Below are 26703 nucleotides of genomic sequence, written 5' to 3'. Positions count from 1 at the left end.
ATCTCTCCATAAAGCACACGGCATCACTCTTGCTTGCCCTACCCAGCTCTATGGGACAAGCTCACTCTAGAAGGGCATCTTTTGGGTGAGAAGCAGAACAAATTTTCCCCTTCCGTTTAGTTCTCAGTCTCTGTCATGGCCCTATAAAGCAACTAATTCCAAATCTAGAAGCAGTACTAACATTGCTCTAGAGAGCGTCAGGATAAATGTGTGATCTCAACAGCTGGTTCTCACTACATTTACAAAAAGCCTAGCTTAAAAGAAGCACTCATATGTGTAGTGGTTACAGTTGATAACGCAGATGGGAGAGGTACCTGTTTAAAATATGAAACATTTACTGCCAAAGATTTTTTCAGAATTAAGAAAATAAACCAGTATCAGCACTGCTAGGGTGCGACAGAAGAATGCTCGGGTGCTTTCCCAGATTTTCTTTTTTTTTTAATGAAAAACCTCAAGTTTTGTGTAGAACACCATCCACCTAAATGGCTGAACCCACTGTAAGTTTAACTAGAAGTAAGCCAAGCTTTTGTCTCAAAGGACTTCTCAAACTTCAGAAAAAAAAACCCCAAAATTCTATACAGAAAACAGATTTTCTAAAGCAGAGAAAAGGAAGGGATGAAGAAAAGTATGGTCCTGTAATGAGCAAGGCAGTACTCGGTACATGGCACAGCCCGCTGCCAAAATTCCCATGCAGAACAGACAGTACACAACAACGTCTAAGAACTCCTCCTACACCATCGTATCTTCCCTGCAGATTTCTCCCAAAGCTGAAAAAGTGAAGCTAGCGCTACCAGCATCAGCAACTGCAATTCTTAATCTCGCTGGAACCACACAGCCAGTGCCTGGGTTATTAAGACAGACTTTCTCAAGTACCACGCAAGATCTGCAAAAGCTTGGCACAAACTTCATCCCGTATTATTCAATCCTTACCCTAAATTAAGAGGCGGAAAATCCAGGACTGCAGCTAAATCCTTTATCCTGGCATACATGCCTAGGAGGGAGCAAGGCATGGCAATTACTCCACATGGCTAGCAGTGATTTCTTCAGCCTACAGACAGGGAAAGAGCTCTGCAGCCCTCCTTCCTGCTTCCCATCCCATCGCCTGCTGAGTCAGGCAGACATTACAAAAAATATAAGCACAAAAGCTAAAGACATCTTTTTGAGAATTTATCTGCTGACTGAAACAGAAGACAGGTTTGCTTTAAAGCCTGTGGCCCAACACCTGTACCTTTGTATGCATTTCTATAATACACACCCATATATATACACATACAGAGGTACTTTCTGTTTTTATGTATAAACACACACTGCTGCCGCTGTGGGTAGAGGCTACAAACCTCACTGATGTCGAGAAAATATATTGCCTCAAGAGCTGCAAACAGCTGGCTGCATGGATATTTTTGGACTGCTACCAGGATTTTAGATGTGACAGACTATTCTCTATAGCTTTGAAAGACGTGATAAAAGTGTACGTAAGATCAAGTGATTTATTAAACCTGGAGAGAACAAGTTGATGAGATTTCAGACAAATACATACACCGAGATATTTGACACTTTTCCATCCTATTGCTATAAGTGACATCAGTACATTTAATGCCCAAGTATTCAAGAAGTACTCGAAAAATCCAAATTATAAACTGTTTGTTCATTAGAGGCATGGCAAACAGATGCTAACTGGAGTAACTGCACAAACCTCAGCCTAATTGTTAAGCCTCAAATTACAACACTTTCAGAAAAAGATGCCGTAAAACATTAGAAGAGCAAAACTCCTGGGTTTATGAATAAACACATTTGTAAGTGAAGATGCACAAAGAGCAGAGTAGAGTAAGTGGCACTCCAGTACCTCAACAGCTTGAGTACACCCAAAAAAAGGCAAATCCAGGACCGTCACACTGGGAGCTGCAGCAAATGCCAAACTTTTTTGAAGCTCTGGTCTGTGCTACCATTTGATGACAGCCATATGCATGCTTCTGCATCACAGAGCGTGAATTTTATTAATGTACTTTAAATTAGTTCCTGATACAATCTACGCAGCAGGATGGAAATCAAGAGAGGAAAACTGGTCTTCTCAGATGCAAGACTGGAACCAACTGTTTGGACGGTGCCACTACCTTTATACTGTTCAAAATGTACATCTCCACATCAAATATGCTGGACCTGACTCCAAACTGCCCTACGCAAGCTGCCTGTGCAATTAGGGTCACGTTATATTTTATTAATTTCTTTCTGTTTAACCTTTTCTGCTCAAGCATTTTTTATTAGGGAGTAGCGAAGCTTGTGCTGCATGTGAACATAAAACCACAATATAACCAAGATACTCAACAAGGACTGCCCTTGTCCACCTACCCATTGCTTTTGCAATTAAGCTTGCGGCTAAATAAAAGCCTATCCTTTTGTTCACATGTTAATCAAGCCACTCAGGGAAATTAAATATTCTTCTGCACAGTCTTCCATCACCCTCACCATGGCCACAGCCATCAGGATGAGCATTTGTGACAGGGCCGTGGTCTTCAGCACTACCTTATTGCTTCACACTTCCTACGAAAGCCTAGAACCACTTTAAAAATAGAATGATAAGCCCTCTTTCTGCCTGAACAGGTTACTACGTAACAGGTTTATTATTGAATATATAATTTCTGGGTCATTCTATTTCAAGACTAAAGAAAGATACCTAGTTTAATAAACAGAAAAACAGCTGTCCTATGTATTTCCTTTCACTGGCACTCACTAATAGCCAACTGGGGACTTTAATGGCCACAAGAATTAACTTTACCATACCCAGAAAGCTAGGAAAACCCTTTACTATATATAGTCACATGGCAGCATTTCAAGTGCGTAGAATTCCACTTTCATTTTCTTTCCCTTTTCAGAAAGGTTTAATACGGACTTCAGCACAGTTACTGCAAAGCACAGACCTTCGCTGAGCTACCGAACACATTCTCAGGTTTTTTTTTTTTTCATGTGTTGTTCTGCTTCATGCTTATCCTAGCAAGAGGAACACTCTTAAGGAAAAGTTGCCTGGAGAGTTTTTTTTGTTTGTTTGTTTCCATCAACAAGGGAAGGAAATAATTCAATGTTTGGGACTCACTCTATTTTCACCTCTAAGCCAGCACAGCACCACCACCTCAGCAGGGAATTACTAAACCCTTACATTAAATAGGTGAGACAGTCCGATGAGACAAACAGCGGCGATTACGGCTGCAGAGCTTATTAAAATACCTCATGGCACGTTCCAGTGAGCATGACTGACATTAGTCCTTGTGTTGCATCTTAGCCCTAGTTCCAGCTGGCAAAGTTTGAAACAAGGAAAGCTTTATTTCACCAAGTTTTAGTTTGCTTCCTGTCCCAGACTATTATGCCCGCCTACACAGTTTAACAAGTGCGTCACTGCAAAAGTGACCAATTTTAAAATGAAGTAATGCCAGCACACAAGCCGTAAAAGGCTTTGCAAGTTCGTTTTCCATAGTATACATAATATTTATTTTGGGGATTAAAAATCATGTGTGTATATATACATCGTCATTCTTTGGAATATGAACTATCCAGCCTCTACTTCTAACATAAAGCAACTGATTTCCCCCCAGCTTCTCTGCCCACCACGCTTAAAATTCAGCCAACCACTATTTTCACTCAAAGTTCTCCAAGCTCAGAATCTGCCTTAAGAACTTCACCCATCTGCAGGAACAAGGAAGCAGAAAACCTGTGTGAAAATTTTACCTGCATTAAAATGTGGCAGTCTTTCAATAGGCAGGGTGCAAGAACTAGCTATTTTGAGCAAAATGCAACCAAATCTGAATTTCTTTTGTCAAGTATGAGACAACACAATTTGGAACAGTTTATCTCCATATACATAGAAATAACAACTGCATTCTTTACACAGAAGCCTCTGCTGCAAATTTTAATTCCCTGTTCCCTTTTTCAACAGGGAAGTTACACTGTAAAAAATGCTTTACATGAATAATTAAACATTCAGGTTAGAAGCATGAGAATCAGCTAAAGTATGTATTAGAAGCACTGCAAATAAATTGTCTCTCACTCAGCGCTCAGGATTGGGCTTGCTGAATACACGAACCGCTCCGCAGCACTGTACATTCTCACTATTGGATACAGAGAATCAAGTAAGAGGAATCCAGCAGCATGGCTTTTTCCACTTAGGCAGCCAGGTTTTCTATTGGTTTTGTCTTTAAGTAACACAGAACAAAACTCAAGTACTTAGATTAATAAAACTCAAATTTAATATCTGATATTATATTTAATATAATATGAGTTAATAAAACTCAAATTGCCAATCTCAGTTGCCACCAGGAAGATTAACTTCTTGCAAGTCAGATCAAAGGACCTCCAAATCAGAGGGGATTCTGCCCCTCTACTCTGCTCTGGCGAGACCCCCTTGCAGCGCTGTGTCAAGCTCTGGGGCTCCCAAAATAAGGAGGACATGGACCTGTTGGACTGAGTCCAGAGGAGGGCACGAAGATGACCCGAGGGCTGGAGCACCTCTCCTATTCGGACAGGCTGAGAGAGTTGGGGTTGTTCAGCCTGGAGGAGAGAAGGCTGCAGGGAGACCTTACAGCAGCCTTCCAGTGCCTGAAGGGGCCGACAAGAAAGCTGGAGACGGACTCTTTACAAGGGCACGTAGCGATAGGACAAGGGGTGATGGCTTTAAACTGAAAGAGGGTGGATTTGGATTAGAAGTAAGGAAGCAGTTCTTCCCTGTGAGGGTGGTGAGGCACTGGAGCAGGTTGCCCAGAGCAGTTGTGGGTGCCCCATCCCTGGAAGTGCTCAAGGCCAGGTTGGACGGGGCTTTGAGCAATATGAGCGATGCACAAGAGAGCATACAAGCGAGCTGAGAGAGTGCAAACATGCCATGAGAGCACGAGCACGCTCTATGCATATGATAATGTTAATTCATCTCTCTCCTATCAAAAGTTTGGTTTAAAGAACTTGCTTATGTGGGGCAGTCCCCAGTTCTCCAGGGCTAAATTCAGTAGTTCTGCAACAGCATCTTCATCCAGGCCACGATCAATACACATAAAACTGTTGGAAGACATCTCTTCAACAAGTTTATGCAGTTCACACAGAAGTCACTCTAATTATTCCCTCCTTAATCTACACACTTGAACATAACTTGTATCACTGCCTGTCAGCTTTAAGCATAGGTTGGGAATATTCTAAAGCATCCACTTAAAAGAGATCTATCCCCATTCCAGAATCAGGTTTTAAAAGGACAGACTATTCAGAATGGTTCAGAAAATGAAAGAGCAACTTCTAACAATAACTACGAGCACCTCTTGTGAAAAATCCAGTCCAAAGCTACACCACAAGCCAACCTTGCCTTGTCAACAAAAAACACGTGCTTCCTGCAGGAAAGGAAGTAACAGATGGCACAGACTGGGATACAGTACATGCTCAATACCTATTACCCTGCAATCAATAGTTCCTAGATAAACTAAAACTGCTTCAGGCTATGTATTAAATTCCTATGCTGTTTATCAAAATATATATATTTTTTAAAAATCAAGTTAAAAGAGCAGTAGATACACAGAGGCATCAAGGGTCAAAGGGATCAAAATTATTAGTCTTCACTAGCAGGTTTATGAAACACAGTGGTATAAACAAAATACTCTTCCATCTCCTAAAAAAAAAAACCCCGACACGCCAGCACTTTTACAGACAAACCAGTATACAACACACTGTCATGAAAATCAAGATGAAAGCCTTTCAGCTGGACGGGATGACCTGCTGCTATTGGGAGCCGCTAGTCTAGGCTATAGATTTTTAACACACCTTTCAAAGCAAAGTAGCAAGATTTACCTAGAGAAAAATTCTGAGACTTGACTCACGAGGAATACTTGGATTAAGTAAGTAGATAAGCAGAAGAACTTTGCACGGGAGAGATACTGCACAACACCGTCTGCTGTACATCAGTGTTTCAAACAAAAGAATTTAAAACAACCAGCATAAGAGAGATAGAAGGTGATCAAACCATAACAGAGCAACAATGTAGAGTTCTAGCATAAAGAGAAGGATAACATACTTAGTGGAGGAGGAAAAAGAAAGTAAAACGATAAGCATATTTTTTCTGGATAATCTAGCAATCTAATTAATAGCAAAAAAAGCAAATTAGATGCTAAAATCAATACAAATCTTATTAAAATAAGGTGATTAACCAGCAGAAGAGGTGACATTCATGTCTCTCTAAACAGTCTACACTTCTAAATGCATTATTAGGAAAAACAAATACAAGCTTCTTACATCTAGGATTCAAGACCAGCAATTGACAACAGTTTCCAGTAGTGCTGACCGAGGGGGACATGCACGCCTCATTAGCAGCTTAATCTAACCATAAGGTTAGATTATTTCCAGTACGACCACAATTGTCAACACAATGAAACGCGAAACTTCCTCTGAAAAAAGTCTTTCCTTGAAAGATCACAAATAAATTGCTGGAAACGTAAATACTTAACATACCCCCACAACAGCCTGCATTTTACTGAGAAAAAGCAGCCTATAAAAGCTGTCAATATATATAGCAGCAGCCTACATTTAAAATAAAAACTCCAGTATATACTAAGTTGTAGAACACAGCTATACAGCTGCAGAGATTCAGATGCTTACCTGGGGAGGATAATTGCTTTCTGAAGACCATCTTGAGGACTGATCATTGGGCTTGTCCACCAAGATATTCCTAAAAAAAGAGAAGCCAGAAGTAATTTAAAAACAGCCACATATTTTACATCCCCCGTAAGATCTGTCATACATGCACATCAATAACATTCTCATGCAACTACCTGAATCACTAGGCAGAGACTAAGGTTCTCACCCTCCTATTAAGAATTTTCTACATCACTATTTTACAGGAGCCACCAAAAAAAAACACCTCCAAGCCTTGTGGTTGGAGCTCCAAGTTGCAAAAGAAAAAAAAAAATCCAAATTGTGAAATAAACGTAAAACAGAAGTTTACGTAGGCCCAAGTCCACAATGAAGTGGAAAAAAAAACAGCCTCTTTCACCTCAATGGGTAAGAACTTTTCAATAAAGTAAAAATGATGAGCAGTAAAACAGTTAGCAAGCCACAAACTGTCCTTTACTAGACAGGCAATACTGGAATGGAGAGAGGAAGCTGCAAACCTACTTAAGCTTTCTCAGAGTGAAAGATTACCATCTAACTCATGCCAAATTAACAAGCATTTTGCATATGAGCTGCAAGCCTAGAACAACACACAAGAAAGCAGAAGTTCAACTTTTCAACCAGCAAAATTACCTCTGCGTTGCTTTCTCACAGTTTGGAATAGCAGAGCAGTTAGGTAATTAACATAAATTCAGAGTAGTTTTGGTTTGGTGGGTTTTTTTGCTAAAATGGAGCAGATCCATCATGATAATCATATGAAGGATCTGCTTTCCCCTCTCATATAGCCATGTGGTAATGCTCACCTCCCAGATTAAATTAAAAACTAAAAAACTACAAAACAAAAAAATCCCTAAAATATGTACTAAAATCTATACAATTATTGGTGAGGTAACGATGCACCACCTGCTGGACAGGGCTTACGAGCTCTACCACATCCAACTAATGAACTCACTGGCTCATAAAACTTATGTAAAAAGAAGGAAGCAGTCATCAAAATGCTTATGCCTTCTCCATCTGCTGTGTAGGAGGAAAAGAACACTAGCATCTGGATTACTACAAAGGACTGAAGGAAAAAGCGCTCATATAAAAGCTCAGAAAGGAAAAAGGTTAAGTCAGAGGTTGAGCATTAACAGCCAGAAAAATTAGCTCGCTCTTTCCACATTGAGCAGACCAAAATCACCACAGTAGCAACGGTATCCAAGCAGTCCCGCGCCCCAACAAGGGAGACAGCAAGGAGCTAGACCAGGGCCGCCCCTTAAATACGTACATTTTAGAGAGCCGGACTAGCAGCTGTCCATCTGCGCGCTTTACAAGAGACATGCCATGGTTTTTAAATGGTATGAGAACAAAACTCAGATTCCCTCTCCCTTTAGTCTCTGTCATAGTGTGGCTTTTATTAACACAGCAAAGCCGGCACCAGCCCAGGCCTGCAGCTGGTTTATTCACACATCCCTGGAAAACAGGCTTGAACAGCATACGGACAGGCACTACCCCCTTGCTCTAACCCCATCGACACAGGGAAGGTCAAGCCATTGGTCTGCATAATTCACCACCCAACTAAGTACAGCTAGTCTGCCGCGCGAAGAGGCTCAACTCCAAGAGAGAACCTCGCTCTCGTCTTCCTCATTTACAGCAGGGACAAAATGAGCCAACCAGACCAAAGGGGAGAATTTGGGAAGTGATGAGACATGGGTTTCTAATACAAGTTGCCAGTCTGAAAGCTACGTCACCACTGGAAACCTAAACACATTTGTTTTGAGAGGAATCCCAGACTGGTGGGGGCTGGCAGGGACCTCTGGAGCTCACCCCGTCCCACCCCCTGCTGGAGCAGGCACCCCCAGAGCAGGGGCACAGGGCCGCGTCCAGGCGGGGGGTGAATGTCTCCAGGGAAGGGACCCCACAGCCTCTCTGGGCAGCCTGTGCCACTGCTCTGGCACCCTCAAATCATACCTGCAGTCTCCGATACCCTGCCACAGGTAAGGCAAAAGGTAATTTATTAATTTCTTAATACCTTTTAATATGTGGAGAGAGAAAAAACTGCTAAACTTGAAGGAGATATATATCTTACACCAAATACTTAAGGGACACAAAGGCAGATAAAACCAGAAAACCCTGTATAGCTTTTCTCCTTTATGGAACAATTTACTCTACAGAATAAATTTTATTTATGGTGCTATTACATTTGTTTAAACATTAGACAATAAGCTCTTCATACGTTGAGCAACATTTGCAGGAGTTGGCACTGTTACGCGGTCAGATAATGCCTTGCTGGAAAGAGGCATTTTATAATTGGGACAGATCCCAAAGATCGTATTTTTAGACGTAGATGTTTGCTTCTCCGGGTCAAAGATCAGTTTGCCACAACCAAAGAAGACCTCAATCAGTACAGCTAAACAAGATAAACATCCTTCTGCAGAGACAAAGAAAAGGGACAGGTGGCTCACACAGAATTAAGCTAGAAACATGTAAAAAGTAAAGATTTCAGTGTCAATGGAGTTATAAATATGTTTAAAAATACGTGGGTTATTAATTTATTGAGACTAAACAAACATTGAAGACAGAAGGCCATATGTACAAAGTCAATTTACCATAATGGTTTGGGAAAATTTATGGGTTTGGAGGAATTCAAGCATTCCAGCAGTCATGAGACAGTAAGAAATAAAGAAATGCATATCCTACTGACAGATGCCTTTTTCCATGCAAAGCCCTTTTTCTGGACATCACAAAACACAGTACCCAGAGGCAGGCTTTTCAGATATAACACCTGGGTTAAAATCTGAGAACCTTTAGAAGTTAAAATTCCGTTCACCTGATGACTTTCCATGTAATTTCCACAAGGCATTAAAAAAAAAAAAAAACGGTATTTCTAAGCCCTCGAGCTACCGCAAGCACCAAATAGTTTTACGCAAGCTTTTCCTGAGAAAAAAAGCAACCCATTAAATGTGGTTTGAGGTAATTCACGATCATAAACTGTAGATACAAGATCTAGTCTAGCATAAATCTACAACACTGCCAAGAGGGCCCATTCTACCCGCTCACCCCGATCCTCCCCCTCCCTAGACCAGCAGCTATAATAAAAATTAGCATAACTAACTTCTTTAGTCAGATCAGTTCTCCAATTCAGCTTATGACCAGTGCCAGCACAAAAGGAAAAAAAAAGATGAGCAGCTGGATCCGGACTAGGGGTTCATAGAAGAAGAGCGAGCTCTCAATACCACTCACCCACAGGCAAGTAACTACAAAAAAAAAAATTAATATGCCATGGTACCTCTGCTACTTTGCAGGCATCCCACCCCACACAGAAAGCTAAGCACAAGGAGCTACTTTATTTGCACGACAAACAATAACGTGTCCAGAGGCAGTTCTGGTGTGCCTTAAATTCATAACCTCGCTTCCTTCACGGCTATTAGCATGTAAGCCTTTATCGTACACGCTCCCATTGCCAAATCAGAGAAGTGGATCGTTCTGGCTGGTTTATGTAGAAAGCCCTCTTGGCAGAACACAGTGGAAGTTTCTTATTACCGATGCAGACGCTGGTCTTGCAACTGCTGGAAGTAGATAGTTTTTCCTTTTACCAACCCAGAAACCGTCATATCCGTTGTACCAACCACTGGCATGGCAGCGATGTCCCCACGCCTGGTATTACTGGAGGACTTCCCTGTGCAAAAAGCTCTGTGGCTTCAGGCGTTACAATCACTAAGGGAGAGTTTTTCTTTGCTTGGGCGGGGGAGGGAGGGGAGGAAGGGAAAAATGAGATGACTTTGCGGATATACTGAGAATTAGGTTTAAGGCTGCTCTAATTTGCATCTAACCTAAGTATCTTCATGAAGCTGCTGTTAAAGAAATCCATGACTTATTCCTAAAGTCCTCAAGAATAAACAAATCCAAAACATTAGCTTTGCTTGGCACATTCAAATTGCTCTTCAGAGAGCAGCTGTGCAGAAAAGGGCACACGCGTCTCCAAGAGGACTTGGAACTCAGACACAGCTCTTCTAGAAAACCACTGAGGTACCACACCATTACGCTGCAAAAAGCATTTGGAGTGCTACAAAAACATAGCCTGACTGAAAATGGAATAAATACTTTTTTTGGGGTTGTCCACATGATTTTTTTTTTTTCCTACACCAGCCCAACACAGACTAGCAAGCATACAGCAGGTAAAATACACGGACTAAAATTTCCACTAAATCCACTTTACAGAGGACTGTCAGATGTGGTGGACCAACTACTTCAAACACGTGGAACCACCTCACCAGCCCATACAAAGCATCAGGGGAGATACTCCTGCCCAGCCTAGGCACTGGAATGCACACACAGTCTTAACCAAGAAAAATACAGGGGCAAAAAAAAAAACCCAATGCCACCAAAAAACCCTGTTCCACTGATCTGGAAAGAACTAGAGACATTTTTCTCTCGCAACTCCCAGAAACTCACTGCAACTAATACTGATCTCAAACCACCCAGCTGTGATGGTTAAAAAGCTTTTTGTAGCTATGGTTCTCCCCTAAAGCAGTTCAAAAAAAGCTTTTTAGATTTTGTTGTAGAGTTTGCCTCTATTGGAAAAGGTCTCTGCTTAAAATGGTATAAGAACATGAAGGCTTGAAAATGTCTTAGATGAAACACAGTAAAACACGTACAATTATTAGGCAGTATGAAGATGCATTCAGGAAACAAGGTTTTTGAGTTTGGGTGTTGGTTTTGTTTTGCATTTTTTAAAACACAGGATGTCTTAGCCCACATGCTAAGAAGCACAGGAGGACCTCTCACGCAGCAAAACAAAGCTGGAGTTAAACAGGTACACAAGAACTCAATTTTAAGTACCATACTGTCACAAATTTGCCAACTTATTGCTCAAATTTGGTCCACCTCCTCAGCAGCAGAATTTCACACAAATATCCAGTATATTATAAATTTACTTTTAGCAAAAGTAAAATAGCTAAGCAAGGTCGGCATACAAAAATAAACTGATGAATTTAGAGATCACCTTACAGAAACATCTAATCACAGCTGACTATACCAGACAACAAAACAGGTATCACTTAGCTCTGGCTTAAAAATAGTTCCATTAAACCCAGTTTCTCAATTATTTCTGTCAATGGACAGTTTACCTTTATTATTTTAAGCTGCCTCTCATCACTGACAGCCAGTGACACACCAAAGCCTTTACTAAAAAACGAACTGCTCCTTAAAGACGAAATGCCACTGTTGCAGACGTTTCCAGTAACCCAAATTAGAAAGTCCTCGTTTCCACTCCCCCCATCTAGTTAAGACTTCTTTAAACAAGGTATTTTTGATTCATCAGTGCTTCCTCCTGACACACCAGGAATTAAATGTTACCAATAGTGACTAAAACTGCAGCAGCAGAGTGAATTCCCAGCAAGTTATCAGGGCCTGGTAAACAACTTCTATTTCGGTGACACTCAACAACCCTAAATCGCGGATTAAACTTTTGACTGTATCACAGCACCGAGCAATTCAAATCCTTAGCGGCAAGAGCTCCCAGCTCCAGGTTGGTAGTATCAGTATTAGCACAGCAGAAAAAGAAATTGGAGAAAAAAATAAAATAAGGCTTATTCGCCTATGTTGGTAAACACAGTAACTTCATGCATCGCAGATGACTACCAGCCTAACCATCCCGATGTTTAGGGATTATAGTTTAAACGCCATTTAACTGGTAGGTGATGCTGAACCTTTAAGCTTAAAAATTATCGAGGTTTGTTCTCTCCTCGCACTAGCTTTGGTTCCAAATTTAAGAACTGTTAGATCACTGAAACAACAAATCTTTTCCGTATACTTAAAGACTATCTACTTTTTGAAAAGAAAATAACTTTAAACGCTGACGAAATCAGCAATTATAAAGACCGCTTCACCTAATCATCTTGGCGAACTGATGTTAGTGGATATAAGATTATCTCTACATGTCTAAGGATATTTGAAATCCAGCCTTTTAAGTGATCCACAAAGCACTAACACAAGCAGCACGACATGCATGCAGTGTAGCCTAGGTGAAGTTCCAGGAGGCTCCCCAAGTAGAAACAAATCCCTGGCTTGATTAAAGGCCAAGAATAGCATGAATTCTACCCTTCAATATTCAAGGAAAAAGAGGAAGATATTGGATTCTTCAGCTCACTGTATTTGTAGACAATAAATACAATACTGAAGTAAAATTTGCCAGAGTTTAAGCCATCACCAGCCACGGCCACTTCATAAAAAAGTTCAGTTTCACTTAAAAAAAATCTCACGCCTTGTTGGGAAAATAGTTTAGGCAGTGTGTGAGCATAGGGATTTCTGCTGCCAGCAATCACCAGAAGAGCCACTGAACTTAGGCTTCCCAAATCTGCCAGGGTACTGATGGAGCAGCGCACTTCAGTACTGCATTGTTCTCATTTCCTCTCATTTCCAAAAGCATTTTCTTGGAAGGAGACAGACAAGAAGATTAGAGGAAAGCAATGTCTGGCGCACCTCTGTGTAAACTCCCTATGCTCTATTTTGGAAGCATCACAAACCCGGCAGAGTATTTTTGTTTGACTAACACACATATGGAAAAATTTTATGAAGGTCAGGAAGTAGATTTAGGTCTTCCATGATTTCACAGCACTGCAACAATGCTCTTACATGCCACAATGTCAGTAATATTTCCACTCAGAGGAATCCATAAAAAACAGACTACGTGATTACATGTAAAGATATAAATACCTAATGTAAGCCATAAACACATCCTTAATATTCATCAGCACTGTAACTTCACACTTAGTAAAAAGTTCACCCAAAAAAATTATGCCTGCAAAAGAATTTAAAGCAGACTATGTTCAAAAAAAGAGGCAGAAGCCCCCCCCACACCCAAACCAGCATCAGGTATGGAGTTTCTTCACCAAAAATCTACAGAAAATGCCTCCTGTCTCATGGTGGGTCAACTCTCACTGTACTGGCGTTCCTTTAAAAGTAAGGTTCCCTCGCTAACAATGTAACTCTACTCAGGGAATCCAGAAGACAAAATACTGACCTGGGAAAATAAGGAAATATCAGCCTGTCATTAAGTTCTGGTTATTTGGGGAATTGTGTTACTAGTCAGAAACATTTGGAAGTTTGAAAGTCAGAAACCCCTGGTAATTCCTTATTTTGGGGCAATATAAATCATTCATGCTAAAGGATACACCAGTTCCCAAGCCAACATTACTTTCGTATTTGGCAGCTTCCAAACACTGTACCAGAAAGCAGGTTTTTTAGGAGACAAAATGTGTAAGTTCGCAACAGCACGTCGCTGTGAAAGAGCAGGGTGGGAACTCATTCAGCAGTTCCTTACTCAGAGGTCGATTTACCTCACCCAAATTTTCTTCTTCCATTTCAACACTCTGTGTTAAGAGCACCTTTTAAATGTAGAATAGGCTAGGAAATGAGTATTTGAATAGTTATCTTAAGAGCCAAATGATGCTTAAAGTATGTACCTACAGAAAAGCATTCAAGAAAAATACAGGTAATAAACTAAGAGTTTCAGCGTTCTTCAGGCATCTTCCCAGAGCTTGAGGGTGACGACATTATGAACCCAGCTGAGCTTCTTGGGAGAAAAGGCAGGGAGGACTGCGGAAAACACCACCAAACTCAAAATGACCAGTGTGCAATTTTTCTCCATTATCAAGTCCATGTCATTTTCCAGGAATTGCAGAACACGCCAGCAGAGGAGGAACGAGTACCATTAACCAGTTTGCTTTTGCATTTTAAATTCAGGTTCGCAGGCTGCTATCCTCCACTTAAATATATGGTTGTGTTCCTTGATTTAAATTGATCCAGGAAATAATTTCTCAAAGATTATGCACAGTGAGTTTCAAGTAAAGACTAAAATAGCAACTACCTAAGGTAACAAACCACTCAACATCTCCAGAGCTCCTTCCTCCCCTTCCAGTAACTACTATATTATTGAACTCAGACCCAGCTGAACTTACAGGCCACTGTTGCTACAAAATTCAACAGGCCACAATCAAAAACGCAAAACTACATTTGGGTTTAGAGGTTTATATTAATATGCAATTAAAGTAAGTCAAGCACTGGCTTGTTTTGGAAGCTTGGAACATGCTGACCTCCAGATAGCCGACTGAATCAACGCTGCACACCCCACTTCACCACAGCAGAAATATCTTGATCGCATCATAAAGTCAATGGTGATGATAAACCTAACCATGCATTCTAAAAGCGATCTGCTAAGACGACGACCAAAGTGCAGAATAAGTAACTATATTCTTTGCCATGTTTAAAAAAAAACCCAAACAGACAACACGCTGTCTCAGCAGTAACAACAGTTATCCCAAGGAAAACGTGCTCTGTTTGAAATAGCATTTAAGTGTTTAAGTAATTAGTAATCAGGAGCTAGAAAACCTTTAAGCTTGCAGCATATAAAGCCACATACAGAACAAATGACCCATTACCTGATGATGTTAACACCTCCTATGAAAATTTTACATTCTTAATGTTCCCCAAAAATGCCACCCCAGAAAAGGTTGAACATCGGAGTGGTACAGGTTCTGCCAGGTTAGTCACACCAGGGAACTACAGCAATTAGCATTTCGTCTTCATCCTTCTGCCAGTGAATAAAACTCTGTCTGATCTCCTAAATAATGGCTATATTTTAACTGGAGCTTAAAAAATTTTCTTCTCATACTACAGCATTTGTGCTTTTACCTGGGAAGCAAGAACTATCAGACTTCTGATGCCAATGTAAGGAATGAGCAACTTCAGAATTTCTTTTTTTTTTTCACGGCCTCAAACCTTTTTCTTTCTCACCACTAGAGAAGCATTTAAAACTGATGTATTGAATCTGCAGGTAACTATTTTCTACAAAAATATTTTGGTGTTGAAGTACTCAATTTCAGCTTTCAGAGAAAAATCCTAGGCTACAGAAGTGACGTAAGCAAGGGGGGAAAATGCCTGTCAGGACAAGGAAGTTGTCTAGAAACATCCAGAAAATCCATACAAACAAGTGGGAAAAAAAAATACTTTCCACTGACACTGAAAAGGACGAGAAGCAGAACCGAAAACATTTCTATACACAGAGTTCACCAGAGGGGAACAGAGCCGGGCAGCTCACTTCATTAGTCAGTGTTGGCATTTCCAGCTCGTTTTAGTAAATGGTAAAAGTATCAATCAATATTGCAGAGACATCACAAGCACGTAATTACAGATAGGTATGGCTGCTCATCTTCCCATATCTAGAAGCAAAGCAATTAGAACAAGGAAAGTGAATTGGCTACATTAAAATATTTAAGTAGAGCTATAAACGCTGACAATTTAAGTTAAAAAAAAACATTCATGTTATATGTGCAAAAACACCCCGAAGTTGCGGTCCTACAACTAGAATGGAAATCATCACTGCTATATAACTGAAGGTATTTAAGAAACCATGAGACATAAGCAGCACCATTAAGGGTTCCGGCATACAGACAATGAGCACAGGTCACCCCACCAGAAAAGCTCTAAAGCACACTTGCTAGTCCACTGTTTTGGTCTGGTTTAGATAGCTTTAAACTGCTGAGATGTCTGCAGAAGGTATCTTCACCTCGTCAAGAAAACAGAACACAGTATCAGAAAACAGAAGAAACAAACCTTTTCGTTAGTCATGACTGATCTCAACTTGAACGTGAGATTCTTCAAGACCTGGATGCATCTACAACGAGATGTATGAACCTGCAAGGTACAGATCTGAATCATCGGTTTCACGTGGTCGGAGGAGAAACTGAGAATCACGTTTCACTAACCACAAGCACATGTTTTTTCCTGTTACAGAAATCTCAGAAGACAGGGTTGCTAGAATTCAGGTTATTTTCTGGATATTTTTTTTTTAAATCCTTATGGACTTTACCTCAGAAGGTTTGTTACACATGTTCTCAGTGCCTTCTTGCTAATGCTTTGCAATACCCTAGATCTGAAAACACAGGAGAGTACATTTCTGTTTCAGAGTAAACAGAATACAGCAGTAGATGTTTGGTTAGACTAGGCAGGAACTTACTGTCACATCTTCATAACTAAAAAGAAAAAAATTTGCATTCTCACTTTGGAAACCTCTGAATCACTCATACTTTACTATCAAAGTATTTTTCACTGAGTTTACTTCCCCTGGTTTGATGGAAATATAGAAAACCTGCAAAAATACACACCATTATTTCAAGTATATTGTAACAAATCATCCGCATCTTTTTCTGTTCCAGTATGCTTTCTAGGAAAGAGACAACAGAGCTATCCAGCCTTCGGCATTTGATGCAGTACCGTGTAATGCGTCAGACAGGAAAAGACTGGAATTATCAGAAGAACTGGAGTCCACAGTAAAATAGATAAAAACAGGTTGCAATGAAAAAGTGACTACCGATTAGGTAGCAAATGGCATTTAATTATCAGCTAAGAAACCAATCTTATTGTAGATTCTTAGTAACAACCTTAGCACAAGAAATAATTCAACAAAATACCAATAAAAATCCTAAAGTCACATCTGGGAAGTACAGGAAATCTAGGAAATCTTCCCCTACAGAGACACCGGACAGAAAAACCTGAATGATTCTGAAGATCTGAGCAATAGAAATGGGGAGAAACTTCCTCACAAAGGTACATGACTAGCATAACACAGTAAAAAGCTCTTGTTGGTCTCTGAAGTGGGATTTCAGCCGTATAAAACAGTGACAGAAGGACCTGAGTGCATTAGCCAGCTACAAGATAGCATCAGTCACAAGTCTGATGCAGCCACTAGAAGCCACAATCCTAGGATACAGTAATTTAGCATTTAGCAACAGAAAAGGGTACATGACTGCCATCGCACAGAGCGCAATACTTCACCTTTCCGGGCAGTTCAAACTGGAGCAGGTACAAAAACAGGCTATTAAAAAAATCAGACTGTGAAGTGCTTCCCTCAGAATGCAGAGCAATAGTTTTTCATTCTCTTCCTTACAAAAAAAAAAAGTTTGAACAAGAGTTACATTACCTTCTATAAATTGTTTATTCCCTCCTTGACCAAAAAAAAAAGAAGTGACTGAGCTCATCGCTTTCTGCAGAAGGCCAGAGAGAGGGGAAAAGAGTCCAGGTCTCTCTCTGCCTATGTCAAAAGACACAGGTACTCGTTTGCGTAGCTCATGTGAAGCAACTGTTGGTGGTGGGGAAATCCCGAGGCCCGCCCCCTGTGAGACACCACGGAGCAGCCTCCCACATGGCTCCCCTCCTTTGGGGAGGAACCACGGAGAGGCAAGCAAGGGATCCGATGGAAGGCTCTCATGCGATGTGCATTTAACGTTTTCCAAGTTGGACAAGCTGAAGCCTCTCAACGCACTGTTGCCTCTGCACAGGCAGAGTGTCTCTGAAAATACCAGATGTTGCAAGAACAAATTTCCTCTTGGATCAATTTTCTTCCCAAAGGCACAACCTCCCCTACGACACAGGCCGAACTAGACACTACTACTAGACCAGCTCCTTCACTTCTACCCACAGAGTTTTTAAAATAAATATCCAAGTTAGTCTCCCTGCTGGTAGCTACAAGCCAATAGAGGCCAACTCCAGCAGTTTGAAAAACAGTAGAACTATTATTTGGCAGACTTGAGAAGGACAGTCTTCATTTTATGTTTGGAAAGGTCTTTGCAAACGTGCAGGTAGCTGCAGCACTGGTAAAACAGCCAGAAACTAGACCCAGCGCTAACTAATCCCCTGGTACCACCATGAAATACAACAGAAAAGACCCTGGCATTCACCAGAAGAAAACCTGTCATTGAAAGGAAACTGGTGTTTTTCACTAGACAACTAATCCTAAACTAGAAGGTTTTTGAAACCAGAAAGGTCTTTAAAAAGCACTTTTGGTTTTTTTTTTTTCTTAATTAAAAAGAACAGTTATCAGGTGATCTTGGTGCTCTAAAAAGTTTCAGTATCAGTTCAGCATCACATAAGCAGATGTGACTTAAGTTACTAGACAACTAATTTCTTCCCTGGACAGCGGTGATGAAAGCTTTATATTTCATAGCTTTGTTTTACATTTAAAACTACACATCTACTTAGGAAGTGTGTTTAAATCATACTTAGCTAACACAGAACATGGGTGATCTACTCCATTCCTTTTCCACAAGCACTTTGCTTGCAATGATGCAGCTCCCAGCAACAAGCAACATTATTAGACAGATTATTCCTACATACATGACGGCAGCATCCCTCTTCTATGTTAAGGTTAAAGTAGCTTCTTCCTAGTTATGCCAGCAAACTTACTTACAGTATAACCAGAATTCCCAATATCCTTCCAGAAAAGCATCATTCTGGCTATGTGCAGGTTCATCCCGCAGCAGGCTATGTTCCTGTCCCACCAATTTTCAAGTTTTTCCATCTTCATTCCACCCCCAAGAACCCACCCTCCCAAATGTTTCCTTATAAATTTTCTCCTTTTGAGGTTCTAACCTTAAATCGCAGGTCAAAGCCTCCCCTTTCCAGTTCAGATCACACTTCATCTCTTCTCCCAGAACACGGGAATCAAAAGTTATCAGACAGCAAGGTAAAACCAAAGCTTTCATAGGAGACAGCCCGCAAGTGTTAGGACCAGCATCTCTCAGACCAAGGTCAGCATGCTGGAGAATAACCCCATTGCTGCGATTATTGAACGCTGCTTAAAAGCAGTTAAAATTGGTTTTACTGATGATAAGCACATTTAAACACCATCTTAAGAAACAGCCAAATGCAAGGTCATGCATTCTTAGAACACCAGCCCTATGACTGCAGGAAAGGGAATCGTATCACGGAAGGCAATAACATTAAGGACTTTGGGCAACACTGCGGATGCCATGTGAACATTAATTCCTGACACGAGTCTGTAGCAAAAAGGACTCACGGGAGCCTTGGGAAGGAATATCAAGGAGAAAGACGGTATTATCTTTTTATATCGCATCAGTGAGATCAATAATGGGCGGTCACCCTTCCATCCAGGCACCAACACTTTAATACTATGTTGAAAGCCAGAAATGCTGGTAAAAATAATTACAAGCATGATCACAGATCTGAAAGAAATGCCTTAAAGTCAAGTCTTTTTAACAAGAAAGGTAAAGGGATTACTCAATTATCACCGAAGATTTTTATCAATTAGAAAATAATTCAGTTCTTTTTAATCTCTAACAAAGCAAATACACAGAAAGATACAACAACTATGAGTTCAGTCAGAAAAAAAATTTTTTAAAGATTCACTTAATTTTGGAAAGCAGAGATAATTTGTGACATTAATAATTAACAAATAAGGCAACCCTGTCACTTGTTGATAGTGGGTGACTTCAAGCTATTTCATTCAAAGGTTATTAAATTCAGCACGATCGATGTTTAGATGAGACTCTACAGCCTGCAAGGACGGAGGTGTCCGAGCGCTGCGCTCCTGAGGGTCCTCCCGACCGCCAGCACCGAAGCTAACTTATCAAAAAGGTGTATTGAAAACAGCACACCTATAGCTATCGAAAATAGCGCATACACATAGCTAGAGTCACTCTAAATTTTACTTTCAGCACCTAAAGGAATTTAAGGGGCCGTAGCGAGACTGCCACACTGCCAAGTCTCCCCTTCAGGATGGGTTCACATTAGTACAGCAGCGCCAACTGATGTAAAACCCAGCTCCAGCCTCTTTTCGCCAAAGCAAAAGTTAGGGTTGTTTTTAGTTATAAGATAAGGGTTTGGGTTTTTTTTTAATTAAAAAGCAGAACGCGCGGGCAGCATATGATCCCCTTCCCCCAAAACCGCACGCAAGATGAAGGGGAGCCCAGCCCAGCGTTTCAGAGGTCAGGGGCAGGAGAGGAAGCCCAGCTGCCAAAAAACACAGAGCCCCGAGGCACCTGGCAGAGCCAAACCTCGGCGGGGGAAGGTTTACTTACCCTTCTCCCCACTTCGCCCGGCCGCCAGCCTCTCCCACACGCAGGGCCCCCCCAAATACGGGGGCAGCTCCTCCTCTTCAGGTGCACCCCCATCCTCACACCTGGCGGTCCTCCCCCATCCACTCCTAACTGCTGGCCAGCCCCTGCCCACCCCCCCAAACCTGCTCATCAACCGCCAAACACCCTCCTAACCTCCCCCCAGTGCCCCAAATCCTGCTGTACAGCCCCTCCCCCACACGCAGCCCTCTCCCCAAATCCTGCTGTACAGCTCCTCCCCCCAGCCCCCCAAATCCTGGTCTGCAGCCCCTCCCCCATACGCAGCCCCTCCAAATCCTGCTGACCAGCCCCTCCCCCACACGCAACCCCTCCCCCACACAGCCCCCCAAACCCCGCTGTGCAGCCCCTCCCCACGCACGCAGCCCCCCTCCTCCCGGCCAGGCCCCCCCCCACCAGCCGGGGCTGCCAGGCCCCCCCCCCCAGCAATACCCGTGCCCGCACCCCGCGCTCTCCCCGCGCCGCCGCAGCGCCGCCCGCCGCGGCCTCCCCGCGCAGGCCAGGCCGGGGCCCGGCGCAGGCCCGACAGCCCGCCCAGGCGCGGGGCGGCCCGGGGCCGGTCCCGGGGCCGGTGCCGGACTCACTCGGGCAGGTAGGTGGAGGAGAAGCTGCTCCAGCGGTGCAGGGTGTAGCCCAGCACCCGGCTCTCGGGGCCCGCCGGCCCCGCCGCCGCCATCTTGTTGTCAGCAGCGGCAGCCGCGGCCCCGGCGGCGACCGCGGGGGGCGGGGCCGCGCTCTTAAAGGGGCCGCGCGCGCGCGCGCGCGCGCGCTGGGCGGGCGGGAGGCGGTGGGGGTTGTGTGGGAGGACGGGGCGCTGGTGGGGCGCTGGATCCCAGAGGGTTACATCCCCTGCGGCTGGGGGCAGACTCGCTACGGGGCTGAGGTGTCCCGTGGGGCTCAGGGTCACCCCTTGGAGAGGCTGTGGGTCTCAGGGGGATGATGCTTGGGGCTGAGGTGGGCTGTGGGGCTCAGGGGGACACCCCATGGAGAGGCTGTGGGTCTCAGGGGGGTGATGCTTGGGGCTGAGGTGGGCTGTGGGGCTCAGGGGGACACCCCATGGAGAGGCTGTGGGTCTCAGGGGGGTGATGCTTGGGGCTGAGGTGGGCTGTGGGGCTCAGGGGGACACCCCATGGAGAGGCTGTGGGGCTCAGGGGGATGTCCCGTGGGGTGTTGATTGCCAACAGGGATGTCTCCTTTCCCAGCCCCACAGCAGCCCCGGCCATGGGTGAGTGCTTGGGAAAGGGATCTAGGAAAACCGATTTGATCCCGTGCCAGCTCCCGCACCGATCCCTGTCATACGTTCACAGTTAACCTCCCTCGCCCCATTTTATCGGCTGAATATTTGACCGTGTGTTCTTACACTTCACAAGAAGCTTGTTTTGACACTTCTGCCAATTTTTAAATACTGGGTGGCTTTTTTTTTTTCAAGAAGGAGTTAAAGCTATTAAAGTCACCAGAAATAACAGTAAATAGATAAATAAAAGTAAATAACAATTAAAATGAACATGCGGATGATTGAGTGGTGCCCAGATTTAGCATTTGACCGACAGTCCCATCTGAAAGCAATTGCAAATTGAGGGCTGGGTGCCAGAATTAATCAGGAATCTTTTTCCTTGGGTCATTTTTTCAGACTATACAATGGCTTGTCTACATGCTTCAGAGAGAGGCAACCTGGAGGTCTGAGCTGCAGGAAGGAACCCAAGTGGTTTCCCATGCCTTGTGCGCTGTAGTATTTAATACCTTCTTTTTTTCCTTTTCCTGTGGATTCTAGGCAATAACTTGTATTTAATCACTTCCTCTTCTGCTGGTGATGCTGCTGAATAATTCACTGGCGGGCCACATACGTCTCCGGGCCTGCAGAGCCATGCTTAGTTTGGAGGGAAGCTCCCATCGGGATCTCCAGTCCTGCACCAGCTTGTTTTTCAGTGCTTTGGCCAGCTGCATGCCAGGAGGATGGCTCTGAAACCCCAAACACCTACTGGACCAGCATGTAAGTTGGATATTCTTTGACATGTTTCTCTGCCTGAAGTTGTAGGGTTTTTCCTGGAGAAGGGAGATGTTTTCACCCAGAACACCCACCAAAGCAAGAGGGAGGCTTGAGACATGCCTGGGGCAGCTCTGGGCTCCTTGAGAAAGCAGAGGAGATATTTCAAGACTAGGGGGAAAAAAAACAAAACAAACAAATAAACAGCTGTCTGTTGGAAATGACAGATTGGAGAGATATTATCAGGCAGGACAGCAAGATGCCTGGCTCGATTAAATTAGCACAAGGATTTTTTTTTCCCCCTTTATTTTAGGAAAGCGAGTGAGAATATGGCAGCAAAATCTTCCTGCGATGAAAAACTCGCTCAGCAGCCTTGAAGGCTGAACATTAACTGGGGGTTTTAAAAGCAAGGGGGAGCAGCAAGCGCTTCATCTCAAGACCCCTTCCCAAGAAGGGGGTTCGCAGCGTTTTCACTAGTATCAAAGCCACGCAGCTCTGCGACAGCACAACAAAGTGTGCCCAAGGCACAAACATCCACACCTCCCTCTGCTGCTGCACCAGCGAGGCTTTTTGAAGTTTATGGCCTTCCCGTGGCATTTCAGACTTCACTTATCCAAACTTCTGCCTGCAGACACCCCCTTCCCAAAAATACTGCAGGAATGTTAAAAGCAATAGTTTACCGAGGATCTCACTAATAACTCAATAACCCAACCTGAGAGGAAGAGGCGCTACCTCAGCATGTGGAACCTCGCTGACAACCAGCCCCAGAGGAGCGATGCCACATCAAACCTGTGACCTTCAAGTATGAAATTTAGGGGCAGCGAGCGCCAGCCCGGCAGCGGCCAGGAGGAGGAGGAGGAGGAGGAGGAGGAGGAGGGACAGCCAGCAGCCCCCTGCTCGCTGCTGCGCTGTGCAAACCACCCCAGGATTTTCTCTGCGCAGTATCTTGTTACACTTGAATCAAGATCTGGATGCTGAGCCAGCTTATTTTTAGCACATTTTGGACTTAAAGTGAAGCGAATGCTGGTGAAACACGAAGGACTGGCAGCCCTGGAAAACCTTTATTCATCTGCAGCACAGGCAGCAGGGAAGGCTGTGAGGAAGCAAAGCAATCCCGAGCTGCAAACCCAGTCCCTGGTTTCTCGGGCTCAGCCTGCCCAGCGCTATGCAGTTACTGGCGGTTGCTGGGAGAGCGTTTTTCCATGCCCTGAGCGGACCGAGCACGGCGGGGAGGAGCGCGATGTGCATGGGAGCGACGTGCTGCAGATTTGGACAGCCTGCGAGCCTCCAGCTGAGCTCTCTGCATCTCAATCAGGGCGGCTGCCGGATCTCAACCGCAGTGGCGGTGGGGCCATAAAAATGGGAGAGACTCGGAAAACATGAGTCTTTGAACCTTGTTTTGGTAATCCAGGGCCATGCTGCGTTTGCTGTGCCAGTGCAACGCCGGATCCATGCAACCTGGTGGGCCCGACAGCACGGACGCTGCCCCATGCTGCCTCCAGCAGCGACTCAGACCCACTGCTTCAGGGAAAAAGCCCAGAGAGGGCACTCATAAAGCAAACAGCCTGTTTCTGATCCCCTCACTTGGGAGCTTGCTGAAACCCTCCAGGATGACTTGGTGCCTGCCGGACCTGAGCTGGCTGGGTAGATCCATGCTGCCTGGGGCTGGCGGCTTTGTGAGGATGGGGCTGCGGAGGGGAAGCGAGAGCTTTCCTAGCAGCAAAAATGGGTCCCTTTAGCGTTTGGGGCACAGCCTGCCAGAGAGCCAGGAGGTCCCTGGACGGGTGTTTTGGACAGTAGCTGGAGTTTCTGTGAGAGGCCAAGGTGAGCACAAGAGATGGCCCCCACATCTCTCTGCCAGGAGGATACACACACAGCATTCACATGCTTCTCGTCAGTAAGCTTGAAGTCCAACCACAGGCAGCTCGGGGATTTGACAATTGTTTGTATCTGCCTTGAGACAAATCTCTTATTCCCCTGTCACAAACTTGCTCCTCCACTGTGCGTGTGTTTCGAGTTTCCTCATGCAAAACCTGCGTGGGTGTCTGGATATGTAATGAGCACATAGTTCAGGATGAAAACAAGTTGCGTGGAGGAGCCAAGTAACGCCAAAAAAATGAAAGCAATACAAACAACAACATGGCACACGGCCATACCAGCTAGATCATGGGCCAGCCGGATCTCACGTACTCCCCGGAGCTGCAGAGCCCATCAGCTGTTGGAAAAAAGAGCCCTTTAAAGACAAGCAAGAGGAAATAGCATTGGCAGCGCAGGCCACAGCATGTTTCCTTCCAAAGCAGGACAGAGCCAAGGACATTAGGCAGATCTGTAACATTTGGGGTCTCGTTGCTCAGCCATGAAGTAAGGCGAAAACCTCAAGTGGGCTGCAGTTGTGTAAACTCCTATTGTTTTCTGAGCGGAATCGGAGCGCTGGCCTGACGGGGTATTGTCATACCAGATTTTGGCGATGCTCGCTCACCTAACCAAGCTCCCTCTGCAAAGCCAGGGTTTTATTTTAACTCAGTACGTGGTGCAGTGGGAATAAACCTGTCTGTCTGCGCTGGACCTGGGCTGGAGAGCATCTTCCCAAGCCAGAAATGTGCTCCCTCCCATAGCGTCTTCAGAGAAAATTACCTATAACCTGTGGGCAAGGCTGGAGCGAGACCAGAGGCAAACTCCCCAAACTGGCCTCACTCATCATCATCTCTCACTTCGGTGTCACAGTGGGAAAAAAGTGGCAAAGCTGATTGAGTCCTGTTTTCTGCCGGGCCTCAATGCATTTCCACACTGAAAAGGGGTGAGAGCCCGCCTCAAAGACAGGTTATTTCATTTTTCCCGGATTTGAGGAGAGGGATCATCTGTGCCTCCTTACAATGTAATAAACCAACATCTTCAACGTAATAAAATACCTCTCCTGATCTAGGCCCTGATCCAAGCATCTGCTCCTAGGCTGCGCACTTAAATACCTGCTTGAGTCCTCTTCACCACCTCTTGCAGCATCCGTCCTTTGATCAAAGGCTTAAATCAGTGAAAGAGCTCACAGGCAATCCAGAAGACTGAAAGGGGCTGAAATACCAGTGCCTCCATAGACACATTGGCATAATTCTTTGCATAAAAGCCAGCTTTAAAAGGCTTGCTCTACAAAGCACAAGCGTGCATTTTTTTCAAATCAAGGTCAGTAACTCAGCTTCATTCACCAGTCTCCAGCTGCAAAACAACATGCCCCAGACAACGGAGGAGAGTGTATCTGAGTCAGAAGATGCCTTTTAAGGGATGCAAGTGGCTCCGAGCCACACCAAGGAAAGAAGATCTCCTTGGTACCCTTGCGTGCTTGGCCCCATCTGAAACGAAATGGGGCACCCGAGGGCAGGAAAAGCTGGTGAGATGAGAAAGGTGACACAAATGGTACTTGCACCCTCTGTGCTTCGGTAAAATGCGCTCTCCTGATGTCACCCCCGTGCCATCCTCTCCGTGCCCACCAGTGTGATGCGCTGCCGCACTCAGCTCCACTCCCTGATTCAGCGAGCGCTCGCAGGAAGCAGATGAGATGCTCGCAGCTGTGCTGCCGGCTAAAAATATTCGCTCGTCTCTTCCCCGCAGGCAGGTGCGCTCATCCTGGGCAGGACTGCAGAACTGCTCCCACCGGGATGGTGCTCGCACGCCAGGTGCACGCTGCTCATCGCACACCGCAGCTCAGCCCTTCTCCCTTTTCTACGTGGAGCACTTGGGTGTTGTGATTATTTCTCTGAATCACCCAAAGAGGATGCTCTGTCCTGTGTTTCAGCTGCAAATTGTGCCTTGGAATTCAATAGCTGCTATAGTGCCATAATTACACATTTTAGGAGAACTTAGTCACAATGGCTAGAGCTCTTGTTATTAGGTTTGGACTCTTTCTGTTGCTTTATTTTGAAGACCTTTCTGCTGAACGCTTTCTCTCTGCATTAAAGGTAGTTTATTTCCGCGTTTGCTCCCTCCAAAGGTAGTCCCAGTTTGTGGTTGCAATGGAGCACTGGTCGCCAAATGGATAGGAGGAAGGATGAAGCTCGCAGCCCCCTTTTTGTCACGGTGCTCCAAGTTGCACATCAAAGTTGGCTTAAATGATGCCAGCAAAATATTTCCCAGGACCCAGGAGCTCGTGAACGTTGATCCTGGAAACACTGCTGTCTGTGGTTTGGAAGAGAC

General features: G+C 44.1%; 1 protein-coding gene across 3 annotated transcripts in view; it reads right to left on the bottom strand.

The window, feature by feature from the left end:
- The window catches only part of MKLN1 (muskelin 1), a 99592-nt gene extending 78334 nt beyond the window's left edge, over positions 1–21258 (bottom strand). The window contains exons 1-2 of one of the 3 annotated variants that reach the window (XM_075081675.1): positions 21122–21258; positions 6616–6685 (exon numbers count right to left, since the gene is read on the bottom strand). In XM_075081675.1, the coding sequence (XP_074937776.1) occupies positions 6616–6685; positions 21122–21213 (162 nt within the window). In that variant the 5' untranslated portion in view covers positions 21214–21258. The remainder of the gene's footprint in view (positions 1–6615; positions 6686–21121) is intronic. The other 2 variants (XM_075081677.1, XM_075081676.1) reach the window with 2 other exon arrangements.
- Positions 21259–26703: the final 5445 nt, after the last annotated feature.

The sequence above is a fragment of the Phalacrocorax aristotelis genome, chromosome 1 (assembly GCF_949628215.1).
Source record: "Phalacrocorax aristotelis chromosome 1, bGulAri2.1, whole genome shotgun sequence".
NCBI lineage: Eukaryota > Metazoa > Chordata > Aves > Suliformes > Phalacrocoracidae > Phalacrocorax > Phalacrocorax aristotelis.
Note: the sequence above shows the minus strand (reverse complement) of the source record. Positions and strands in the feature narration are given on the sequence as shown.